Source organism: Hirundo rustica, chromosome 6 (assembly GCF_015227805.2).
Source record: "Hirundo rustica isolate bHirRus1 chromosome 6, bHirRus1.pri.v3, whole genome shotgun sequence".
NCBI classification, from domain to species: Eukaryota; Metazoa; Chordata; class Aves; order Passeriformes; family Hirundinidae; genus Hirundo; species Hirundo rustica.
Genome location: NC_053455.1, coordinates 59,510,958 through 59,527,932, shown reverse-complemented (window position 1 = coordinate 59,527,932; position 16,975 = coordinate 59,510,958). Strand labels below are relative to the sequence as shown.

General features: G+C 37.0%; 1 protein-coding gene across 11 annotated transcripts in view; it reads right to left on the bottom strand.

Annotated features, from left to right (window-relative positions):
• Window positions 1-1,199: 1,199 nt before the first annotated feature.
• Window positions 1,200-16,975, bottom strand: part of IRAG1 (inositol 1,4,5-triphosphate receptor associated 1) — a 94,930-nt gene continuing 79,154 nt past the window's right edge. For 10 of the 11 annotated variants that reach the window (XM_058420974.1, XM_058420973.1, XM_040066321.1 and 7 more), the window contains 11 exons: window positions 15,388-15,508; window positions 14,508-14,538; window positions 13,285-13,425; window positions 11,395-11,526; window positions 9,951-10,092; window positions 9,237-9,286; window positions 7,603-7,710; window positions 6,357-6,424; window positions 4,829-4,948; window positions 4,077-4,208; window positions 1,200-3,147 (listed from right to left, as the gene is read on the bottom strand). In XM_058420974.1, the coding sequence (XP_058276957.1) occupies window positions 2,907-3,147; window positions 4,077-4,208; window positions 4,829-4,948; window positions 6,357-6,424; window positions 7,603-7,710; window positions 9,237-9,286; window positions 9,951-10,092; window positions 11,395-11,526; window positions 13,285-13,425; window positions 14,508-14,538; window positions 15,388-15,508 (1,286 nt within the window). In that variant the 3' untranslated portion in view covers window positions 1,200-2,906. The remainder of the gene's footprint in view (window positions 3,148-4,076; window positions 4,209-4,828; window positions 4,949-6,356; window positions 6,425-7,602; window positions 7,711-9,236; window positions 9,287-9,950; window positions 10,093-11,394; window positions 11,527-13,284; window positions 13,426-14,507; window positions 14,539-15,387; window positions 15,509-16,975) is intronic. The other variant, XM_058420978.1, reaches the window with a different exon arrangement.

Below are 16,975 nucleotides of genomic sequence, written 5' to 3'. Positions count from 1 at the left end.
AGGAGAAACCATAAATGTGTCTTGTTAAAGCAGAAAAATAAATATTGCACCTCAAGAAAACTATTTCAGTGGTAATAGCATAAATAATAGGTCTGTTTCTTGTTATCTGATGTGATCTTTGAACACAAAAGAGGTTGTTTGGCTTTTTTTTTCCAGATAAAGCAAAGTAATATACAACAGATAAAATTATATTTAGAATAGTTTTTGAGCTTAATCTAGTTTCCTATTAAACAAAAGGTGTTTTAATTAAATAACTGAAAAATATAAATATAGCTATTTCGTGTGCTGTTAGTCATTGTGGTTTATTATTTTTAGCGGACAGTTTTCTCAAAGTAGTTATAAAAAGAACAATTTTTTTTTTTTTTTTTTTAGTAAACTTTATCTTCATTTTTGCACCCCAATTAAAATATCTTGCCTCTTTCAGTTAATTTGTGTCTAAATTATACTTGCCTCAGACATGCAAGTAGTTCAGTTCAAACCAGTACAGCTACTTATGGGAATTGTCCCTTCGCACTAATTCCACAAAAAGCCAGTGTGCTGAATCTTAAAAGAGGATGGAGACCTCATTCACCCATGGACCAAAAAGACATTTTCACATGCTTAACACTAAGCAATTAGAGAGTCCTGTTGATATCAATAACTATGTACACTTAAAATCAGTTATTGGATAAAACCAAATTAATTCCATTACGGGCACTGTTAATTATTTTTCTTCAGTGCAGCCCAACATTTCCACAATCACATAAATATGTGCCATAATTTTTGGCATAGAGAAATCTGACTATTTAGAAGTATTTCCCTTCAATTTTGTTGACTTATTAAGGTATCAATGTTATTTGTTAAGAATATTAAGTTAAATAAGCTGATTTTAGTAAAGAAGCATTCAAGAAACAATTGACAAGTTTCTTCCAATACTGAAAGTATGTGAAAGGTCGCAGTAGTTCTTCACAGTCAGAAATTCTAACTGAACCAAACAGATTCCAAGTAATTTGCAAGAAACCTTCTCCTGTCTTATTCTTTACCAATTGCAATTTTAGACCAAATCACACTTCCCCATTATCCTTTTTGAACTTCCTTAAGCACACTATTCCTCAATATATGTACTTTAAAAAAAAAAAAACAACAACCCTCCTAATTGCTTATAGACTCCCTTCCCCACCCCACCACCCCCCAAAAAGGTGACAGTGGCCTGCTTTTTTTTTTTTTTTTTTTTCTTCTTTCTCCTAAGAAACACATGGCCAACAAAAATTCACCAGAAGGATACTTGTTACTAGTGCCAGATATGTGAATTAAATTTCTGACTGAGTTGGAAACCTGTTTTCTTTGATAGCTTGAGGTTCTGTGTTTCCACCAGGAGAAGACAGGACAATATTGACTGCATCGGAACTGAAATTACAGTACTTCATAACCCTCTTATCCTTCCACTGGAAAACAGAGCCAGTTCTCAGTCAGAAAATGCCAGGAGAAGGGAGGACAGGAGTGCAACGGAGTGTCACGCTGGAATTGCTGTTGTTGCAGCAAATAATTCCAAACAGCAATGGAAAGACAAACATGGTTCACCTTCACTCAGAAGCGATGCTCAGCAGGTACAAACGGCACACCTTCAGTGACACACATTTTGGTGTCAGCCCTAGCTGCTGGGTTTTGTACAGGTAATGGCTCCACCATTTTCAAATTGCAAAAATTTCAGGCTTTCGCATTCTTGTGTAAGAACTCACAACTCCCAAATGGGCAGAACTGGCAAAAAATCCAGTTTATTCTAGCCCGATGTGGTAGTTCAGCTTTGGAAGCATATCAGATCACTTTTGGTCTTGGCATCAGATTCCTGAAATGAACTACTGAAAACACACAGTGAGCTCTCCTAAGCCCTCACTGCTACCACGGCCTGATTCATGTAGGCACTGGTTGGGTTCTGGATGCTCTCAGAACTCTGCTGCTGCTGCAGATCTCAAAGAATGTTTATTTCCAGTGTTAGCAGGAGAGCAGAGTCTGCTTGGTGTGGTCACCTCTATTACAGAAGTTTGAAGAGTTATTCTTTTCTTTTTCAATAAAGAATTGAAGTCTGCTTCCCATGCCCAAGACTGCTGTGTTTTGGGCTTGAGTAGCACAAGGACCCTTTCCAGGCAGCTACCGCTTTTGGCTGTAACCAGTACTGACTCTGAGTGGCATACGTGCATTTTCAGCAACTTTTATATATCAGAAGTTCCCAGACTTTTTGGATGATATCTGTGCCACCTAGACCCCATTTCAGGTTCTGTTGAGTATTCCATTTTACAAAAAGTGGTGGTCCCATTCTTAAAGTATATCATAAAACACATTTATGCACGTACTCAGCATTCCATTTAAATAATCACATAGACAATTCCTCTTAGAAAATTACTTTAGCAGCAAGGCATTTGGTCTTAGAAGATAATTATATTCTTCCATGGAAATGTTTCTATTTCTACCCAATAGTCATGAATAAGGAAATTAATTAGCCTCTTAAAACCCAAAGGACTTAAATGCAATTAGCACTTCAACAATCAACAATAAATTCAGGAAATATAAAGTAAAGCACTAACTGCAAATGTGGGTTTTATGATGGTCTTAGAAATGTCGATGTCCCATGCAAATCATTCTTTTAAATGTCTTGCAGGTCGCTGATTACTGCCACAACCTTACCATGATTCAAGACAACTTGATTTGTACGAGTCCTTTACAATAAGAGAACAAGACAGGATTATTTAGCAGATTGGCGTCTTGGCAAGGAATGCTCACCACGCATCCCAAACCTGGTGGTGTGGAGCGACTCACTTGCCTAAGGGATCACATGGAACAGCCTCAGGGATGACTAAGCACTACCTTTAACAATGGTGCTCTAATGCACAAGCTTGCTCAGGGATCAGAAGGGCGCGCTCGTTGCTCTGTTATTCCGTGCGCTGCTCCTGGCGGAGTCCTGAGCTCCACCAGGAGTACTGATGGGCCGCAGAACAGCTGGCCTTCCCTTCGGGTGCCTCTGACTTTTCATCACAGGAGTTGTAGAAATGGTAGATTCCCAACACCACGGCAAAAATGACTATTGCAGCCACTACAAGCCACAGCACATTCCAGTGTTTGCACAGTTTGGGGTACAGGATATATAAATAATTAACGATGACTTCAAGTCTGCTGTAAAACAAAAAGAAAACTATTATATATTAAACAAATGCCAATTCATTATCTTAAGCTTTTCAGTTTGGAAGGTGTCATCTTTTTTTCCCCCAATACAAACACCTTGTCAGAAAAGAATCAAACTGTAAAGTTCTTTTATGAAGAGCTGTACAGTCAGATATTCCAACTTCAACTATTCTATATGAGTAATACTTGTGAGACAGCTGGAGACTGTAAACTTGACTCTTATTTCTCCCACCTGTCAGCTGGCAAATCTCAGAGCTTGATATCATGAAAATTCTGCACTGTTCATACCTTAATCAACTAAACGAAACACTGCAATATGTGGTAAACATTTCTTTCCAAGAGTGTCGTGACTGATGAGATGGCTGCTCTCTGAAGGTGGCTGAAATCTCAAATCAACAGATGTTTATAGCTATAATGGTTACGGAATGGAAACAAAATCTTCTGGATTAGGTAGGGATCCCTGCCTTAACCTGGGATTGGACATATCACTTGCTTTGGCCAGCATTCAGCTCCTCTGTAATGTACAGATGCAGTGTCACTCTTGTGACAGGAATGACACATGGCACTAATTCAGATTCCTAAATTACAACCTTTATGAGGCAGTATATATCCAGAGAGATACATTTTGGCATCTAAGGAACTTTTATGGAGCATTCTTTTACCTCAAATCAGAACCAAACCCCATCAAGATGAAGCATCTTGCTGTCAACATACAGCTTTAACCGAAATATCAAAATCAAAAGTTTTGTGGTTTGCAACCACATTGTCCTGGAATATTACTTTCCCTGAAAATACTGTTATTTCAAAATGCTTCCCCAGGAGGAAAACATGCCAAAATGATAGTATAAAACACTTGCTTGGGTATCACAAGTAGAAAAAAGTGGCCCCTTTTGTATGGACTTATTACATCACTGTCTCACCTGCTTTTCAGATTTTTTATCTCATCTTCATTTTCACTTTCTTCATGTTCATCATGACTTTCTTTGGGTGTCTCTTCATCTTCTTCCTTCAGTTCCTGAAGTTCTTTGGTTTTCTTCAAGGCTTCCTGATATCTTTATCAGACAAAACATTTATTTCTTAGTCTAGGATGTTGCATAAGCGTGATCTTACTTAACAAAAAATTAGCTTTATGTTTTGTTATGTGTAACAAAACACAAGTAGCAGTGTTGCAGCACTTAAACAAGAGTTAAAATTAGCTGAAGGCCATGAGCAAGGCACACAGATAGCCACCCTTCCTGAACAGAGGATTATATTAAAGCTGATACCAAATTTATCATTTTGAACAAAAGGAAGAGGTTGTTCTCCACAGAGAACAATTCCTGTCTATTGTAAAGGAGTCAGTAAACATTTCTTTATAACTTTCCATCGTTTTGAACATCCTCTAGATAATGACTTTTTTTCCTGGAGAATAAATGCAATTCAATGCAAAAGTCAGATGGCATGCTGGATTCTGCAGGAGAGGATCAGAATTTGTCTCACTCTTCACATAATACAAAATTCTTTGCTTGACATTCAGAAACAGATCCCAAAGTTTTTAACTGCCCCAAAACATGCTGTGTAAAGCACTCTGTGACACCAACAACACAACTATTGTATTTAAAATTAAATTGTAAAGGCATGTATCTTCAGCTGGTAGCAACATATTTACAGATTTTACAAAACATATCCCCACCCCTTGTTATATGCTTCCTCTTCTATCTTGGCTTTAGTTTCAGGACTGATCTCTTCCAACCCACTCTGTGCCAGCACAGGAGTTGAGGTTTCACAGTCAGGCTCTCCATTTGACTTCCCACTGCCAAGACAAAAGAAGCAGACAAATAGAAAATAACATCACAGAAATGCATTGTATTTGGAGTATGCTGCAATTTCGTGAGTCATGATTTGTCTTTAAAAAAGACATTTCTCTGTACATCAGAGAAATGAAATGTCTTTCAAAAGAAAAAAATTAAACACCAAGAAAAATATTAGTTTCAGGATGTTGTGATTTAAGAACTGTAATTATGTTTCTAAGGGAAGAAAACCATCATTTTTATTCTTCTTTAAAAAAGAAGAAAAGAGACTTTGTTTCCTGGCTCATCCATGACATTTATTTGCTATTCATGAAAACATTTCCTTCAACTTTCTAAAAAATCATCTTAGAAATTGTAATCTGCTACATAAGAAGAACATAACAGAAGTAATGTCAAATACTAGTTCAAAAAACCATAGTTTTTATTTGCCTTTTAAGTATTCTCCTGTGCTGAACTCATATGCTGAACTGATGCACAGGTTAAAAAAAATACACATACCTCACTTTTCTCACTAGAACTTTTCTCAAGTAAAAGTCTGAGCATTTAGCCTGAAGATAAGCTTTATATTTTATAATATATTATATATGTTTTATATTGCTGTCTTCCTGAAGTGCTCTCCTGTCATTTATTTTATCTTAAACAGAGAGTTTAAGTGATTGAGACACAGCAGATCTATCAAAGTCAAGGTTTAATAAGCTCAACAATGGATCCCATTTCAATTTTTGGAATCCCACCCTTTTTCCAGGCCTTATCTTCCTGGCAAAAAAATAGTTCAAAACCTGATTGACATTATCTGTAGGCAATGGGTTTTCTCTCAAGTCTTAGTAACATTTTCACTTGGACTTCAAACAAACCATGAGTTTCAGCTTGAAGTGCTCAAACATACAAAACTCTGCTGGTGTAGGTAATTCTACACTACTAGAGCAGCTGGCCCATGCACACATGCTTTTGCTCAAACTTGAATTTCAAGTTCTGCCTCTGTTACTTGATAACGAGATTTGTTTTCTTAGGTGCAAAATATTGATAAGGTTTTTTTGGTTGTTGTATTTTCTCACAGAGTTTCTGTGCAGTTTCAAAGGATGGTCTAGATCTTGCAGAGTTCTTTGGAATAGTAGCAGTCAGTGCTGTAGTTCCCCATTTTTGTTTTCTCAGCTGTTGCATAATTACATTCTTAGTAAAGCACAAGGCAAAACAAAGACATAAGATAAATTTTGTCCTGCCTCAGCACTAATCTAAAATACATGAAATTCAATATTCTGTAGTGATTTACACATTGAAAGCCTTTAATTTGCATGTTTAAAGCGTGCTAAGAAGTAGTAGTAATATCACAGTATTTCAAAGTATGTTTCTTTAACTTATCATTTAGTGTTAGCATTTAATAGGTACAGAGATGACCTAGACAAAACTCACTTTTCTAGAAGTGCTGGCAGAGCAGGAGTAGACGTTAGGTTGCTCCTTCCATTACTGGGTGATTCAGACTGTAAGTAAAACGCAGCAATAAATGTTACATTCATTCATTAGTTAACATTCATGACTAAATAATCAAATACCAATTTAAATTCATTAATTGATTTCAAAGGAGTGTGCAACAAAATGACAAAGGCAGTGTGCTCCTTAGGTTTCCTTCCCACACTCACAAGCAAGGTATCTTAAATATGGTGCTTCCACCATGCTCCCATTAACCAGAGTAAACAACAGACTTGCACACTAAGAATTTTTTCTGACACCTCCTTCTACCCAGTTTATTTTTCCCCAAAAAAATATTCTCCCTTATATATTGATCATTCAACAGTAAAACCGTGGCTCTTCTGTTATCCTAAGAACATGAATTTATTAGCTAAGTTTTCAATGGGAAATTTTAAACAACAGTAATTCGTAACAAACCATGGCAAATAAACACACCTGGCTCCTGAAACAATTGACTCAGAGTACATAATAAATAAATAGCACAAAGAGATGCTTTTCTTACACGTAAAATAGCCAAATAGATTTAGCTTCTCAGCAAAACCCTCATTTAAATAAGCCTCTATTTTTAACAGAAAACATCATAATTTTACGTCCCATCTTAGCTCATCTCTGAACAGTGAATATGTCTTGCAGTTTTTCTCCAAAGCATTTGTATGGATTTATTATGTTCAGATTAGAGTTTCATTAAATTTATGGAAGTTTTACAAACAAAAATTCAATACAGAGGCTGATGGCTCCACTGATCCCAGGTCATCACAGAACCTCTAAATTGCTACCATGTACATTTCTGTACATTGATTACATTTATTTCTGTCCAGTGGACTTTTGGCAATGAAGAACAGCAGTTCCAGCTGTGTTCTGTGGTTTCTGGTTGAAATTTCTCTCCTACAGTGGACAATTATTTTCACTATTCCCTTCCTGTATGTTACTTCAGATTAAAAGGCAAATTGCCTCACTCAAGTCCAATGCCTGTGAATCAGCAGCCTGCCCTGCTCAGCCCTTCCCAAAGGGATCATTCATGGGGGTAGATTGTGTTATCCCCTCACACAATAGGAATTACCTCTGTCCATCCCCTTCAGCAGGAAGGAGATAAAACAAGTTAAACCAATGAAAAAAGCTTCCATTTTACAGTAACTATGGCTTGCCCCTAGCCAAAAACTGGTAACTTTAAAATGTGAGTTTTACTTACCAGGGATGGCATTGCAGGTATAGGTGAAGCTGTTGGTGACTGACCAGGAATGTTCAAGGAGTTAAATTTAGGAACAACCGCAACACTGACTCTCCTCCGGGGCATATTCTGGGAGAAACAACGATTACTTTTTCTACCACACAACAAGACAGAATGAAGAACGATTCTGTGGGTTGATTTGTTTGGCAAAGATGTAGGTCAGTGTCCCTTTTGGAAAAGGAGAGTTGGAAGCAAAAGTAAAATAAAAGGTTTTTCCCAGAAATTCATCTTGTACTGCCTGGTATGGCAAGTGCTTAATGTGAGATGAGGTGTGGCACAGAGATGCTGCTTTTTTCCCTCCCTACTGAAAGCCCAGCAGTGTAAATGACACAACAGAAGTGTTCTGAGTTTGTGTTGTCAGCTCTTATCATAGGCCTTTACCTTTGATTAAAGCAGATGCCTAATGACACTGGGGAAAGGGCCAGTGTCACAATGACTGGAAATAATGAAGTCACACATTAAACTCTTTTCTTGTTATGTACCTATTACGATATACTGTACCCACTATGATATATTAATTACATGTAAACCTATTAATTATAATTTACATTCCTTCCACAAAAGAGAAGCCCCTTCTCCCCCACCCTTGAATTGTTAAATAACATCATGCAATGCTGCTTTTATTTCCCAAAGATCATAAAAATTCTTTCTTATGACAAACACATGCTAACTGTAACAATATATTCTAGCTCAAGTACAGATTATGTAAATTTTTGCTGTCATTTGGTAAGTAGCCAAATGCTTCATCCTATAAAATCCATGTAAAATTTCTATGCTTCTAACTGAGTAAAAGCATCAAAACACTTGTAGCATCTAACAGCTTTGTTTCAGTGCATACCCAAACACTTCTAAGATTCTGCTCTTGACAACTTTACAGGAAAGGAGTTAAACACAGGTTTAGGGAATACTTAGGAGTCACTCCATGATTCTGGTTCTAGACAAAACCAGCCATACCTCTTCATTAATGACAGTTTTATTTAATGTGCTCCTGAAAAACTACACTGGGAAGTGTGCAGCCATGGTAGGCAGTCCATTCTAGTGTTTGGGTTCTTTTTCTCCTCCTCTTTATTATTTGGACTTGTGCCTATTAAATTTAGTCTTTTTTTGAGACCTCTGCTTCAGGCCATGGGGTTCTTGTTCTGAAATCCCATCTTGCCCTCAGCATGCTCTGTGCTGTAATTCTATATATCCCACACTCAGAGGTGGCAGGAATAAACTAAACCTAAAGGACTACAACCCAATCAAATAAAAATAAACAGTAGACTGAGTATAATGCACCTGATCACCAAATTTCATAATGATCATACTGGAACTCATGCCTCCCAAATCACTGGTTGTTTTGTGATAGACTTGATCTCCAGCACTTGGACGTTTTGCAGAAATAAAACACTGGAATTTCACATCAGGCACTACCATTATTGCACAAAGTCATACTAAATCCTGTATCCAAAATTGCAGACCATGTGCACTAAATTGCATGAGCAATAGTGAGAATTTACCAGCACTGCTTTGAGCACAGCCTAAAGAACTGAGTGCATGTAGACAAAGAAATTTCACTACATAAAATGATTGTTTTCTTTATATTGCAGAAATACCTTTCCAACAGTGAGAGACATGGATCTAGATGAACGAGGAACCCCATCTTCTGCACAGAAACAAAGATAAAGAACAGTCTTAGACTATATGAGTACCTCTAAATAATATTAATAGAGCCCTTGCTTATATTTCAAACTCAGATACCGTATATTTACACAGGGTCTGTAAGTGACCATGTATTTATTGTCATACAGCTGTCTTCTCAACTACACCTGCACAAGAAATTTGAAATAATTGGAAATAACCAAATCATTACTATTGTCACTGAATCAGGCAAAAACCCCACTATTGGCCTCCACGTACAAGTTATTGCAAAGGAAAATCCGCATATTGGAGTTTCCAGCAGAGGAAAGAAAATGCTGCAAAAAGAAAAAAGTGTTTTTAATAATGAAATTTTGTTATCATCTGGACCTATAAGGTAGTTGCATTAAAATTGTTCAGGGTACATGGACTTGCAAGAGGCCGCGAGAAAATATAATTGGATCTCATCAGAATTTGGTGAGGATAATGATTTCAAATTATTGTACTATAGCAGCAATAAGTATGGCTCATATGAAACATTTTAACTTATTTTTGTAACTTTTCAAAATTTACTCCTGTAGATCAGAACTTCATGAACAGGTTTCACAATACTTTACTTTCAATCATTAATAGTACCAACATCTCTCTGAATTAGAGGCAAGACAAACCCTTAAATTTTTATTTTGCTTTACCAGATGAACCATAGCTTCTGCTAGAATTCTGATTGGCAAGTTTCTTGAACTCCATTAGTTCAGCATGATCCTTTTCATATGTCCTTTTCAGATTTTCCACATACTGCATCATTACTTCTGTTGCCTTTGACATACGCTTCTCCTAAGGAAGAAAAGAAGGAAATATCCTGGTAACTTCTACACATCTCCAACAAATCATTTGCCTTTATATGTATGCTCCATGCCAGGCCTAATCTGGAGTTGCTGTTCTTAGGGAAATATTGGTGCCTCCATGACTGAAAATTCCCCAAGATGGTTAGAAGAAAATGCCAGTTCACAGAATGTAATGATTTATTTTGTCATATATTCATACACCCTGCCTGTGTGCCGATCTGATTACTTTTGAGGTATACCACATCTGTTTTCAAACCCTCAAAGGCCTTAGTCACTGGCACCAATCTGGTTTAGAGGGCAGAGGGAACATTCTTGAATCTGGGATGGTATTGATATGTTCTTACGTATACTCACTCTGTTCTCTTTGTAAGTGACTGAATTAGATGAGTTTTTCACCCAGAAAAGTTTTATTTGTGCTGCACTGATTTGAGATTAGATTCTCGTGATGCAGCTGTAGTTCTGGATAAAATACATGCTCCTGTTGTACAGATGTTAAGTAGCTTAATGGGCAATCTCCTTCCTTTGGAATTCTATTCCCAGGCTGCAGTGGTGCATTACCTGACACTACAACAGACGTCACTGTTAGGCTGGACGTGACATACACGTAGACACACGTGATCAGGATCCAATATTATCTTTTATCTTTTTTATTCTGCATGTTCTCCAGCTTATATACTCTTAACAAAGCATGATCCTAAGTCATTAACTACATCACAAAAACTTATTACATTCATTGGTGGAAAGCAATTAGTGTCAATACATTTAGCAAAAGTTTTGAGAAAAGTTAATAAGGTACGTATACACGTTTACTTATGCACGTAGTCTAACTACAAAAATTCGAGATGTATCTTTTTAAATCAGCTTCCATGCTGATGGTCTTGTCTTCTTCCTTGCTGTGGATACTCTCGAAAAACATCAATTGTTGTTTCTTCTACTAACATTGTTTTGCTTGCAGACCAGCTGTCAAGCCCCTCCATACTTCCCCCTTTTTGTGTTTAAGCAATAAACACAGCTGTCAAGGATTTTTGCAGGGCCCTGTGCAAAAATCCAAGCAGACAGGGAAGACACAAAGCAATGACACATCTGCGGCTTTAAGTGAGTTAATGTTAGATGTAGGTAGCATTAGACATGCTACTTTACAAAATAGAGAAGCTATCGATTTTTTTATTGTTAGCTCATGACAGTCTGTCAAAATGGCAAACAAAACTCAGAGGGCGAACATAACCCTCTAGGCTGGAAAGGAGTGAAGCTCCAGGATCCAGGATCCAGTTAAACACCAGGATGCCCTCACCTGCCGAACGGCTCCGACCATCTCGGCGCGGCTCGAGAGCCTGGCAGCCAAACGCCGCAGCACCGCGATGTCCTCCAGGAGCTTCTGGTAGGCTTCCCTGTGCTCATAGTGGTGCCACAGGTGAGCTGAAGACTGAAGCAAAAACACAGCAGCTTTATCAGCAGGTTTTCAGTTACGTTCATTTCAGCTAGCCCTTAAAAATGATTGCTGAGGGACAAAGGACGTTTTAATTTTCTGGGCACAATGTATTAAGGCCATGAGTGTTCTTTCAGTTCCCATGATACTTCACTTATTTGGAAAATAAGATGATATAGTCTCAAGAATTGCCATGCTACTTTGATATTAAAGTGCGAACAAAATTTGACTGTGAGAACCAAAAAGGCATAAGGCAATCTGTGTGAAAAAATCATGCACAGCATTTCAGATTTTCCTTTTTTTCTTGACAACTGTACCCTCTTTATTGTCTCAAAAAAATCTGAAATTCGGGTAGATAGTTTTCTCTTGAAATTAGGTTTTTGAATAACACGTCAGTTATCATGAAACTGATTTAAAAAATCAGGAAGGCTGGTAAAATTGTCACTGAGCCATAAAACATGTGCCTGTCCTACAGAAATGAACATAACCTCTCAATGGGATTGGAACAAGGCTAGGTCTAGTATGATTGAGATTTTACAGAAGCTATCACTGCTTTTAATTGCTTGTTAGTTTATTCCATTGTCCAGAACAAAACCTTTCATAGGGAAGGCACTTTCCACTTTGTTATAGATCATGTGAAAAAGCTTGTAAAAGCCAGACTGTAGCATGGGAACTGCTTAAAGGAAGAAAATCCTAATCACGTGTGTCCCATGTTGGCAACATGAACCTTGATGCCTAATTAGGGATTCTTGACAGAAACACCTGGCAAATCTAACAGACTTATTTCAGTCTGAAAACCCTGAGATTTAAATAGGCTGTTTCTGCTTGCTCTTCACACAGGGAACGGAGGGAGGAGCAGCAAAACATTCTCAACATTTTTGTTTACCAGAAGCAATTAATTTGAAAATGGAGATCTGTAATTCCAGATTAAAAGATGTGAAGTTCACAATCTTTCTTTGATTGCGTATTTTCTCGCCTGATGATGTTCTTGTGATAAAGTAAATGGGAGAATCATACGTTCTCCTCACTATTCTCATAAGAATGGCTGCACCTCCTTGCAATAATGAATGCTGGGTCGAAGGCTATTTTATTTATCAGTCTAATCATCCCTCCCTTTATGCACAAAGACACTTAAGCTGACACATCTCAGCAATTTTTTGTCATTCCAGTTAGAAACCCCAGAGAAAGCTAGCAGGAAGGATCAAAACTGCTGCTATAAAGGAACACCAGGGACAGCTGGAATCAAAGTGTCCTCAGGCCCAAAACCTGATCCTGAGATTTGTCTATTCCATAACTATTCCTTGCTGTTTCCTTTCACATATCATGCCTTCTAGTATCTGCAGTTAAGAGGCCTTTCAAGTTACAGATCTCAGGACCCAGGTTTCAAATCGTGTTGGTATCTCTCATATCTGGACACCTCAAATTTACTGCTAAAGAAGGTCTTGCTCAGGAGAGCATGGATCAGCTCAAACTGTAGTTCTGAATGCTTTCAGCTATGTCACAGGCTTATTTCAACAACTGAACTGCAAATTCCTAGTATTTATTCCTGAAATCTGCTAGACCCAGGAAGCATCCCCGTGGCATTTCCAGCAATGCAGGCCCACTTTGGCAGAACATGCCCTCTCTCAGAATGGTAGGCAGCTCACAGCAAGAGTTTGAGCAACAGAAAATGAAGTTTTGGGGTTGAATTTACAAGTCAAACACATTTACAATGTACACTATAGTTCAGGAAAAGAATTCACACTGTTTTCTTACCGTAATGGCTGTTTTAAAGTTTTCCAGTTCCTTCTCAGCATTCTCTTCAGTAAGATTTCTCTCTCTCTCTGCCTGCTGAATTCTAGATTCCAATGTATAACTATCATTTCTAAAGGCCAAGGAGAGTTGTACAAATACATTCTGTTTGGATTAAAAAAGGCATTTTCCAATAAGTCCCACAGTAATATAACTTTCAATAACAACTTATGGATAAGGTATGTGTTTACACAAAATTTGCTGCTTAAATAAGTAGTGAAACAGAAAATTCAAAGTATTTTTAAATTTGTTTTCTTTGAAAAAAATCAACTCTATTTACTTCAGCTGAAATAGGAAAAAATAAATGCGTTGCTGCCTCCTTTCCTGGATGTTTTTCTGGGAGCTCTGTAGGGCAGAGACATAACGAAGGAAGCAGCCTACCAGAAGCACCAGAATCACAATGGATCTGTTTTCTAGCTGGACTTCCTCCAAGGGTCCCCAAGGTTTTTAAACAGATAATCTGTGCAGAGGAAGTCCAGGGATGAGCTCACCATGAGCATTGTTTCACCTAAGGGATAAACACCTACCCCTGAAGCCAGCAAAAGATGAAGCGCTAACATTTTTATTCTCTTGCACCCTTCTTTTAAAGGTTTTTTTCCTTTCTTGACCAGACTCCTTATTTCTTAGGATTAGTACTTTGCAAAGCACAAGGCAATAACAGATCTAGTAGATTGCAGTGTTGTAAATAAAGATCTTTTTCTTGACTGGTATGTGATTAAAAAAAATACAAGAAACAAAGACTACAAGCTAAAGAGCAACCTGCAAACTAAATTATTGGCTTGAACTGAGAAAGTAAAAATTATGTAAACTAACAGCAGGATATTATTAAAAAAAAAATGCCCCAAAGTTCATACTGGCCAATAAAAATGTAATTTAAATTGCTTAGGTTCCGGTCTTATTTACTCTCTTTTTTTTTTACTACTTTAGAATACTAAAATTATTTCCAAAATGAATTAATATTTTATTATGAAAAACACAAACAAATGTTTTGCTTATTCCTACTCTGTCATTTCACAATTTCTATTGCTCATATTTCACAAAATTGTTATTTTGATGGAGTTCAATATGGGGTTTTTTTTAATGAGAAATATATTTTGGGGAAAAATTATGCTATTGTTTCATTTTAATAACCATCCTTAGACTTAAAGTAACCACTTAAAATTCGAACATATGTCTAAAATACTTACCTCAACTTCTTTTTCAGTGAGTGGTGGGGAGCTAGGAATAAAAGTAAAAAATTCACATTTTAATGAGTTTTTTTCTCTAAAAATAAAAGTTATTCTAATACTTAATTGAAAAGAACACCAAAATACATGTTTGAGTTTCAAGAGTTTTCCACTACTTTTCAGTATTGATTACAATCAAGCAATGGCCTCTCCAAAGTTCTTCACCTCATGCATTCATTTATCTCAAATAATCTATATAACAATTCCTTCACCATAAATGTTAAATATTTATTTCACCTGCACAGAGAATCCTTATTGACAGTTCAGATAACTGGAGGCTCTGGTGATTTTGGTACATAACCACATGGGAGAATGGAAGAATTATTTTGGCTGAGCAAGTCTGGAATTGTTTTAATGTCTCGGAAAGTCCAAATCAGTGAATTCACAAGCGAGTCCTTCAACTACATTTGCAAAATAAACTCCATTTCCCTGAAAAATTGTCACCGGCAGAAAAATTGCAAAACTCTTACATGCCCAAATTCTACCATTGGAAAGCATCATCTAGCCTGATCATTTTCATGGGAGAAATAATATTTTCAATGTGAGTTCATATCTGCAGCAGCAATCCTGGAAACCAGGAGTGAGACAATCTGTATAAAAATCTACTTGCATGCAATTAAGGTTTAGGAATTTTTATGTAGAACTCACAAACTAATTTTAAAAGTTGCCCAGTTACCACAAGCTGACGCATTCCCCAAAATTTTTCAGAAAATCTGCGTTGCACATTTTAAGATGCAACGATTTATCTCCCTATGAACAGAACTCTTTAAGGGAAGTGGACTGGAGACCAACAGTGTGCCTTCCCCTGGGTGAAGTGTTTCCATTTCCAATGAGCTTTTACCTTCCTGGGAGCGATTTGTGCACTCTCAGTTTTCGCAGCAGTACATCAGGAATGCTGGGCATGACATCAGAGCTGTTCTTCGTCTCTTCCTCTTCAGTGGGGGAAGGGAGAGGTGAAGAGCCTAAAGACATTTTGAAATTTTAAAAAATGATGTTACATGAAAAGTCACGCGTTCTTTTCTGGAATATTTGAGCTGAGATTTTGTAATAGAATACTGTCATTTTCTAAGGTTTTAAATGGCACCTGCCAAGATGAAGCGTAGTGTAATGTGCTATACTACAGATTTGGTACACCCTTTATTGTTATAAATTACATCATGTACCTGTTTGCACTGTATGATCACTGAAACAGGATATAAAGGTATTTCATAAGGACCAAGACATAGCTAATGCTTTTTTTATTATTATTCATGTCACTTAGCTTCTGTATTTTCATTTTATTTAATTTGACCTATATTAGTTGCCTTATCTCCTTCTGTCTTGCCAGAATTTCATGAAGGACTCTCCTGTCTGAATCTCAGACTTGGGAAGGAATCTTTGAACAGTTCTCCTGTTCATAAGTTTAACAGAAGGATTCTTAGACTTGCCACGTAATTAGCGTGTAAATCTGGACAGTGTTAACATGAAACATGGAACAGAATGGGAGATTCTTTCCAGCTACATTTTAGTTCTGTGCATTTGCTTTATGTTAAAAAATTCCAGTATTTACTTAAGAACAGTCACGTGTCCCCATAAAATCCAGCCTGACACCACAGTGTCTCCAGATTTAGTGCATTCCACTTATTTCAACTTGTGTAGATGTAGAGTTGTGTTTACTCAGAAGGTGACAGTTACTTGTCATTGATAAAAACCATGATGGAGACAGTACATTGGATTCAAAACATAATACATTTCATTTCATAATAATGAAATATCTGGCTATTTCCTATTGTTTAAGCAAAATTACCACTCCAGTTGAAAAGGTGGCTTCTGTGACAATGTAAGGAAGTGGGTCTCCCTAACAAATTAACTAAGAATTTGACCCCTTGCTTGTTTTCCCCACTGAGGACAGAGAGTTGACTCTTAATGTTCTGGCTACCATTTAGATAACTTACTGGACCATAAAAACCTCGTGAGATCCATGTTGAAAAGCTGGATAAAATAATGCTTATCTTTTCCTAATGTTTTCCTCAAGACTTCCAAACCTCCTGAAATTACGTAGCAGGCTGGTAAAATAGCAACTATTTTATACTTTCAAACAGAGCCTGCTAAATAATTTCTGGGAAATATATTACCATATCTAAGCATCCAAAGATATAATCACTAAATATAGAGGACAAAAAATCTCTTTTAATCTCGATTCATTCAGATTGAAGATGAGTTTCCAGAAATAACATGAAATGTATCTCAACCATCTCTCAGTGTAACAGGAACTTTAAGGCCTGATGAGCTAGTCCCAGTGCAAATGTATGAATTAGCAAAAGGAACAGCATTAAAAAAAAAATCAGAATTGTCTTTGGATTAAATCTTGGACAATCAGTTTCAACTCCTTTTATAGTAACCATCCTCATTTCAGTTAATGTCACACTGAACAAGTTCTGAATTAACTC